The 8,637-nt window shown below is 52.2% G+C and overlaps 1 protein-coding gene across 4 annotated transcripts; it reads right to left on the bottom strand.

Moving 5' to 3' along the window:
• Positions 1-6: 6 nt before the first annotated feature.
• RAB4B (RAB4B, member RAS oncogene family) lies at positions 7-8,265 on the bottom strand. 4 transcript variants are annotated; one of them, XM_025050788.1, is made up of 9 exons: positions 8,093-8,221; positions 7,691-7,802; positions 6,600-6,680; positions 6,208-6,322; positions 4,755-4,817; positions 4,524-4,678; positions 3,413-3,508; positions 3,194-3,324; positions 7-344 (listed from the first exon to the last, which is right to left on the bottom strand). In XM_025050788.1, the coding sequence occupies exons 2-8, from the start codon at positions 7,740-7,742 to the stop codon at positions 3,209-3,211; spliced, it is 678 nt and encodes a 225-aa protein (XP_024906556.1). In that variant the 5' UTR covers positions 7,743-7,802; positions 8,093-8,221; the 3' UTR covers positions 7-344; positions 3,194-3,208. The 4 variants fall into 4 exon arrangements, with proteins under 4 accessions (XP_024906556.1, XP_006905487.1, XP_024906549.1 ...); XM_006905425.2 differs by lacking the exon at positions 7,691-7,802 and having other exon boundaries at positions 8,093-8,265; XM_025050781.1 differs by lacking the exon at positions 8,093-8,221 and having other exon boundaries at positions 7,691-7,833.
• Between the last annotated feature and the right edge of the window lie 372 nt (positions 8,266-8,637).

Here is an 8,637-nt window from a genome sequence, read left to right as displayed (position 1 = left end):
GCAGGCCTCCAGGTAATAAATAACTCGTACTCACAATGGCAGGGCCAGGGGAGCTGGGGCCAAATGGCCCTGGTCTCAGGTTTTGGGAACTCTTAGAGAATGAATGGCTAGAGGTTCAGGAGGAACAGGGGTTAGCCAAGACAGAGGAAGCAGCAGCAGGTATGGATTTCCCTTTCCCCCGTGGCTCAGTCTTGCCCCTCAGCCAGGCCCCACCAGGCCAGGGAAGGGGGACAGGTGGCAGGGCAGCTTCTCAGGGAGCCAGGGCAGGTGAGGGGCTTGGTCTCCCGGGGCCTGGGTCTGGGCCCCAGCCGGAAGGGCAGGGCTGGTCCTGGAGAACAGGTGAGCTGAAAGAAAAGTGTGTGATGAACGGGAAGGATCCTGGCTCTGTCCAGCTGGTGTGTCCATCCATCCACACTCAGTTTCTACAGTCTGTCTGACTTTCTGTTTCTCATCTACATGTAATTTGGGGCGCTCTCTCTGAGAGTATCTCCCTGAGTCTGTAGAGAGGCATCTCAGTGTTTAAACTTCATGTCCCCACCTTAGTACCTCTGTGTCACTCTACCCCACTTTTGTGTCACTTCCAGGTCTCATTCCAGGGTTTTCCAAACCAAGGAGACATATTCGGTTAACGGTTCTTGCTTTGCTGCAGATAGCTTTACTTGGGAGCTTCTAGAAATCCCAAAATTTCTGGAGTGAGGCCCAGACACCTGTTTTTAAAGCTCTCCAGGTGATTTCAATGTGTGGCACTGCATTAGTGGGTTGGGAAATCAGTTTGGTGGGCCTTGGCCAATCTTTTATTGAAACAGAAAATAGAATACATAGAAAATATCAGACTGCACTGCATGTAAGAATATTGGTCCACAGAGGCAGAAACAGATGAGTGGGTGCCAGAGGCTGGGGGATGAGGAGTGGGATTTCCTTTTAAGGCAATGAAATGTTTTGGAGCTAGACAGAGGTGGTGGTTGCACAATCTTGTGAATGTACTAAATGCCGCTGAATTATACGCTTTAAAATGACTAGATTTATGTTATGTGAATTTCACCTCGATTTTTTAAAAAAGAATATTAGTGCTAAGAAAACACGTTTCAATTTTATACGTACGTGTGTGACAGTATTAGATTAATATATATTTCCTCCCGCGGACTGCAGTCAACTAAGTTTGAAAAAGCATCATCTTTTTTTATTTGATTTCCTGAGGGCAAACCCTGAACAGACCCCGTGCTAAGCCTTGGGGCAAAGAGTACACATCCATCCCTTTCTGCACAGCCAGAATTTTTAAAATGGATAAAAAGGAGAAAAATAATAAATAGCCTTTGTTTATGAGTCTTTACTAAGCGTCAGTCCCTGTTCTAAGCACTTTACTCAAATTAATTCTTTATCTTCTCAACATCCACATAAGGCAGGTACTATTATTGAAGAAACCAAGGCCCAGAAAGGTTAAATAATTTGCCCAGAGTCACCTAGCTAGTGACAGAGGTGGAATTTAAAGGCAGTGTCACCTAGTGACAGAGGTGGAATTTAAACGCAGGCAGCCTGGCTCTAATGTCTGTAATCTGTCACCTCCTTTCCTTCTCAGATGGGGAAATCAAATACTGGGCAAATAATAACCAGTGTACAGAGTTGAGCACTTTAGAAAAAGAGGAGGCAGTTCTGAGACCACCTAGCAAGAAGGAGTAACCCTGCCTGGGATAAAGGTTCCTGCAGGAAAAGTCCTGTTAGCAGAGACCAGATGATGAGTGGGAGTTGGTGTAAGAAAGGAAGCAGGAGGACAGGCACACCCAGCCAAAGCACAGCAGATAGAAAGACCTGGAAAGAAAAAAGAGCAACACCCAAAGAACTCACCCGGGACTCCTCTCTCTCAATTTCCACGTCCACTCATCAGGAAATCATGTTGACTCTGCCTTCAAAGTATATCCAAAGTCTAACCCCCTTGCCCCACAGCTGCCCCAGAGTTGCCAGTAGCTGGAGGGGAGGGGGAGCATGAGGCACAGAGGGGAAAAGAACTTGGAAGACATTCACGCCCCCAGGGAGGTGGGGACGGGACCAAATCCTGTAGTATCTTGCAAGCCTGTCCAGGAGTTTGGAACAAACAAGGCTTCCCAAAGGAAGAGGAGGAGGCTATCAGGGAAGAGAGGGAAGGAACGGTGTTCCTGGCAGAGGGAACAGCATGTGCAAAGACTCAAAGAAACAGACAGAACTTCAGTGTGGCTGCAGCAGCCTGAGAGGTGGGGGGAGATGAAAGCTGAGGCAGGTGAGGCTGGCCGGGGCCGGACCCAGAAAAGTCCAGCACCAGCTAAGATGCGTCAGCTGCGTCCTATGGACCCTGGGAGCCATGAATAGTTTTAAACAGGGGAGGGACGGGATCCAATTTGTGCTTTAGAAAGACCCAGTGGCTACATCAAGGGGGGACGTGACTAGAGACAGAAACCAGGGAGGATATAGAACCTACCCACTTTTCAACTCCTCCTCTGCCTTCACCACGGTTTTGTCCACTACTGTCTTTGACTTTGACTTTGCAGTAACCTCCTCTCTGGTCTCCCAGCAACTACCCCTATCTCTCATAGCCACCCCCTAGCCCCATATGAAGTCAGAGAGACTCTGTAAACATCTGAATCAGATCTCATCCTCTTGCTTAGAGCCTTCCTATGACCCTCAACCCAGGGTATAACCCAGAGTCTGCCCCATGGCCCACCAGGCCCTGATCTGCTTCCCTCCACTCCCATAGCCTGCACGTACCATGCTCAAATGTCACCTTCTCAGTGAGGCCTTGCCTCACCATCCTGTTTAAAATTCCACTCCTCCACCTCTCCACCCCTCCTCGCCTAGCCTTATTTTTCTATAGCTCTTATTTCCCTAATACATAATTTTCTTATATATCTTGTTGATTGTCTGCTCCATGAGGGCAGGGATTTGTGTGTTTCACCAGTGACTTGAATAGGGCCCGGCACACAGCAGACACTAGGTAAGTATTTGATGAATCATGAATGGGAGGGTCGGAGATCCAGGGCAGAGAGCTGGCAGTGGGATGGAAAGGACTTCGCTGCGGCCGGAAAGATGGCTACTCTAACTCGAGTGTTTCTGCATCTTTCTCCCCATTGCTTTTGTCATCTCTCCTTTTCTGTCTCTGTCTCTGGTCTGTACTTCCCCTTATCAGAAGACCACCCCTGCAGTCTTCGAGTCCCCAGTATCCCACCTGGCACTGCAGGTCTCAGCAGCCACAGGGCTGAGGGGCCACAGCCTGGGCACTCCGAGGCTGCCGCAGCTGGCGGAGGGAAGCGTCACCATACTGAATGCCTGAGCCCATCCTCTCAGGGTCGAGCTCGCCTGCCAAGGAGGGGAGAGGTCAGGATTGGTGCCTTGGAGACAGCTGGGCCTTGCCTTCCACTCCCATTCCGGTTGGTCGGGACCTTACCTGAATCGATCTTGTTCAAGATGGTGCGGGCACACTTCAGGAAAGCCTCCTCCACGTTCTCCCCAGTGAGAGCGCTAGTTTCCAGGAACATTAGCTCTGAGGGCAGATGCTCGGGAGGTCAGGGCCTCGGCCAGTCCCCATCTCCCACTCTGACCCTGCCTGGCTGCTTCTCATTCTGTTCCTCCAATGTGCCACCTTTGCCCTCACTCCTGGTCATTTCCCTGTCACGAATGCTCTCCTCCCCAGGTGCCCACTTAGCTCTTCTTTCAGAGCTCGGCTCACACATCTCCTCCAGAAAGTCCTTCCTGACCTTCTAGGATGGGTCAGGTGCCTTTTCTGGGCTCTCCCAACCCCCTGTGCCACCCCCAGCCCAACCCTGACCCCTCCGGGCTGTGAGCCCATGAAAGCTAGGCTCAGGACAAGTCTTCATCACTGTGGCCCCAGCACTATCTAGCAAGGTCTAGATCCACCACAGTCCACCCATCAGTCATGTGACAAGGCTTCACAGTAAATCAAGAGCCAGGACTGAAACCCACATCTTTCTGATGGCAAAACCTCCTTTAAGCCTGGAGGTTACAAACTGGAAGCCAGCAGATGTTTGGCCAACACGATGTTTTTAAACGTGTTTGTCCTTGCATACCTTCTGACATGGCTGTCAGTCTTGTCCACTCCCCTAATGCCAGTGCCTACTAATGTGAGGTCTACCTTGTCTTATCACATTTATTCACAAAACGAGCCTGTTCCCTGGGGCCATCGGAATTTGCAGCCTCCACCTTACACTGATATTTTGCTCCCTCCCTGTGGTGGTTGAACCTTCTTAGCAGCCAACATTATCAAGTACCCATCCAGGTGGTGCTGGGGCTTCCCATGGACCATCTCCCTTAACCATCATGCAGGATGTACGACAGAAACATTGTGACCCCCACTCTCTAGGCGAGGAAACTGAGGACCAGAGTGGTCACACGGTGCACATGTGGCCACACTCGAATTTGAACCCTAACCTCTAAACGTCGACATTCCCCTGCAGGGCACAGCCTTAGAGACCCATGGCCCTGGGGGACGGCTCCCCATCTCCGCCGGCCCACCACACAGTCCACTACACGACCCTCACCGTTCTCCTGGGCAAAGCGGGAGGCCTCCAGGAAAGTGACCTCACGCTCAGGGTCCAGGTCCTTCTTGTTGCCACAGAGGATGACTACGATGTTGGGGCTGGCCAGCGTGCGGGCGTCCGTCAGCCAGGCAGCCAGTGAGTTGTAAGTCTCCCGGCTGTGAAGAAAGAAGAACGGAGGTGGGCAAAGGAGAGGGGCGCCCAGGCCCCACCCCACCCATTCCACACACCCACCTGGTGATGTCGTACACCAGCAGGGCTCCAGCCGCCCCTCGGTAGTAACTCCGCGTCACCGACCTGTGGGGCCAGGGGGACCCAGTCACCCCCGAGGCTGGGGTCTGCCCTGTGACTGCCCCCCTCTGCGGAGAAAGACTGGTGGTTCGGAGGCCCCCCTTCACTGCTGGCCCATCCTCCAAAACCTGGCATGGTCTGATCTTGCTACGATTTCTGTCTCGCAGTCTCTGTCTCCCTCAATCTCTGCCTCTCTTAGCTGTTTGTCTGTCTGCCTCTGTCTGAGTCTCTCCCTGTCTTTGTGTCCCTGTCTTTCTGTATCTCTTCATTGGTCTGTGTCTTTCTGTCTCCCTCCCTCATGGGTGTGTCTTTAAATTTCTATTTCTCTCTGTCTGGCTCTGGCTCTCTCATCCTCACTTACATTTCCTTCCATCCATTCATCAACATTTTCTGTCATCTCCCCTTTGCCCAGTCTTGGCCAAGTGCTATGCAATTATATCCGCTTTTCCTCTCCTGCTGTATCTGGGGGGAAGCCCCCTTCCCAGGGTGGCCAACTGTCTGCAACTAACTCCCTGTGTCACCAGTCTGGCTCCCTGTGGAACTCAGGCAATCATTCCAACCAAGCATTTATTAAGCACTTACTGCAAATCCAATTCATGTCATACACCTGCTTCTCCTTCGCCCTCTCTGTCTCTGGTCTCTATGTGCCTCACACAGTGAACTAACACACAAGAATTAACTTAGCAGCTACTAAGTGCTGCCCAGGGACCGCACTTCTCCATGGACTGGATTTTCTGTTTCTCTGTCTGTTTCTCAGACTCAGGATTTCTATGTGTCCATCACCCTTCTGCAGACATTTCCTGAAAACATACTGTGAGCTGAGCCCTACGCGTCTCTCTCCCTCCGCAACACAGAGGTATTTCTCAATCTCTCTGGCTACACCTGTCCCACTCACCCTGTCTCTGTCTCTGTTCTGTCTCATTTCCTTTATCTTTCTCCTCTTCTTTCTCATGTGCCTCTTTCTCTCTCTCTCTCTGAGTGTATCTCTTTCAAGTATCCTTTTCCCTTTCTGTTTTAGTCACTCTCTTTACCTCTCTGCCCCCTCACACCCACACCCTCACCCACCTCAACCGTGTCTTTTTCTCCAGGCCTGGTCTTTTCCTGGGCACAAGTTTCCATCCTTCCAGCCATATGGGTCTCTCACTCTTCACAATGCTTCTTTCTCTCTCCTTTTTTCTCACTGTCTCTGTCATCCTCTCTCCAAGACTCCTTCTTTTTTGGCTGTTATGTATCTGCTACTCGCAGTCTCTGTCCCTCTCCCTCTGCCTTGCCTGCCCTCTCAGTGTCTCCTTGCTCCTATCATGGTGTCTCCAAGTGACTCTGCACACCTCTCTCCCATTTTCTCTCCTCTCTCCTCCCCCGACTCTCTCTCTCCATGGGAGCCCAGCCCACCTACCGAAACCGTTCCTGGCCAGCTGTGTCCCAAATCTGTAGTTTCACAGTCTTCCCACCCACGTTGACTACCCGAGATCCGAACTCCACGCCGATCGTGTGGTTGGAGTCCTGTTTGACTGAAGTGGGAGGGCGAGAAGAGGCAGTGCAGGACTCAGAGGATTCCCTGTCCTCCAAGGCCTCCTCAGCCTGTACAAACCCATTCTCATTGCTGCGGCGACTGAGGCTCAAGAAGGACCTAGTGAAGCGCATATACCAAAGCGAGGACCAGGCTGCCAGCACGGGAGTTATACCTGTGGCGAGCCCTACCCCTGCCCACCCCAACTGCTGCCCACTTGCCCACGCCATGCCTGTGCCCACCATTTGGTGCTCCCAGGACCACTCTCAGACACTCACATTTATTTTCAATGAACTGATGAAGGAGACATGATTTGCCAGTTCCTGCACTTCCAATCACCAGGAATTTGAAGAGGAAGTCTGAACAGATGGAGCCAAAATCAGGAAAACCCATATGGAAAGAAAGATACAGGGGAAAATATGGAAACAGAGATGCCATCACGGTTATAAGGAGAGAAAGACACAGGCAGAAACAGAGAAATGGGTAACAGCAACAGGTAATTCTTATATAAGGCTTACCATGTACCAGAGACAGTTCTAAATTTCTTTACTTACATCAATAGCTCACTTAATCCTTAGAAAAACTCGACGAGGGAGTTATACTAATAATTATCCCCGTTTTCCAGATGAGGAAATTGAAGCCAGAAAGGTTAAATGACTTGCCCAAGGCCCTAGCTAGGCAGAGCTGGGATTCAAATTCAGGCCTACTGGCTCCAGAGTCCAAGATCTTAGCTATCACATTGCTAAGGCTTCTTGAGAGTCACTTTATCAAGGACTACAATCTTGCCCTTGCCCCTCACGACTTCACCTCCTACCACTCTCTGACCCACTGACTCTACTCCAGCCTCTGGCTTTCAGACTATTCCCTGAAGATGACAAGCTGGTTCCCATCTCAGGGTCTTTGCCTTGTTCCCTATACCAGGGGTCCCCAACCCCCTGGGGCCGTGGACCTATCTGTTGCCTGTACCAGTCCAGGGCCTGTTAGGAAGCAGGCCACACAGCAGGAGGTGAGCAACAGCGAGCAAGCAAAGCTTCATCTATATTTGTAGCCGTTCCCCAGCACTAGCATCACCACCTCAGCTCCACCTCAGATTATCAGGCATTAGATTCTCATAGGAGCACCGGTCCCTGGTGCCAAAAAGGTTGGGGACCACTGCTCTATGCTTTTTTCTATTTGTTCAATGAATGCAGCTCCCTCTGACACCTAAACCAGTGTTCTTTCTACTGTACTCAGTCCTCCCACCACCTAAGTCCCTCCTTCCCTCCCTCTGTCCAAGGCCCTGCCCCTATTCTCAAGCTTAAGCCCCACCCCTTGCCACTAGTCCCACCCCTAATTGTACCCCCAACTCACCCCGAACCCCATACTACACCTCTCAAGCCAAAGCAATCCCAGGGTCCGCAGCATCCCTTCAGGAATCCCATAGTCCATTAAACTCGACCTCTGCCATTCACACAGTCCAGCCTCATCTACGCAGGTTCCGCCTGACACATTAAGGACCAACCTCTCCCTCAATACCTACCTTATCCATCATGGCTGGTTCCCTCAAATCCCGCCCGAAATCTATTAAACCTACAACCAGACCCTCAAGCTCCGCCCAAATCGATTAAGCTCAGCCTCAGACCCACTAACCCCTCCCAGCATCCAATAGGCCCTGCCCCTAATACCAGACCCCGCCCCCTAATATATAAAGCCCCGCCCCATTCCCACAGGCCGCATCCTCCCCGGGCCAGACCCCAGACCCCAGACCCCAGTGTCGGCCCACCACCCTCACCGTAGGTTTCGGCCATGACTCGGTCGCGGCCGCTTAGGGCCGCAATATGGCGCCGCGGCCGCGCCTGCTCCTCGGCTGGCAGCCGCTCTACTCCGGCTGCAGCCCCAGCTCCTTCCTACTCCCGGGCCGGCGCCGCCACTTCCGCCTCCACCTCCCCCTCCGGCGCGACCCGCTAGAGCCGCGGGATACCAGGCCACACTTCCCAGAGGCGAGGATTGGAGGACTCGGCGGCCAGGGGGCGGGACAAAAGGCGTGGATTGGCGGCGTGAGAGAAGACGGATTGAAAGGGACGGGAACCAGACGGGCGATTGGCGGAGCAAGTGGGAAGGGGCGGTGCAGAGGTGCTTAGCCGAGCGGAGAAACGGATTTGGTCAGAAGTCCGAGCAGAGTCGAGAGTCCACATTGGATTAGGAGCGGACTTGGAGGCGGGGATACGATGCAAAGAAGGGCTTACGGGTAGGAGTAACAGAGGTGAGCCTGAATGAGGGGCGGCTCTTTAACTGGCGAGTGCGACTTCTGACCTCAAAGGCAGGAAAGATAAAAAA

The sequence above is a fragment of the Pteropus alecto genome, unplaced genomic scaffold, assembly GCF_000325575.1.
Source record: "Pteropus alecto unplaced genomic scaffold, ASM32557v1 scaffold271, whole genome shotgun sequence".
NCBI lineage: Eukaryota > Metazoa > Chordata > Mammalia > Chiroptera > Pteropodidae > Pteropus > Pteropus alecto.
This window is presented reverse-complemented; position numbering and strand designations above follow the sequence as displayed.

Bases quoted from the DNA above. Each gene is read 5' to 3' on its own strand.
- RAB4B (XM_025050788.1), bottom strand. From the start codon at position 7,742: ATGGGATTCCTGAAGGGATGCTGCGGACCCTGGGATTGCTTTGGCTTG. The intron at 6,323-6,599 runs GTGAGTGTCTGA...CTCCCACTTCAG, and splicing joins TCAGTTCATTGAAAATAAAT to TCAAACAGGACTCCAACCAC. The intron at 4,818-6,207 runs GTAGGTGGGCTG...CTGGCCCCACAG, and splicing joins GCTGGCCAGGAACGGTTTCG to GTCGGTGACGCGGAGTTACT.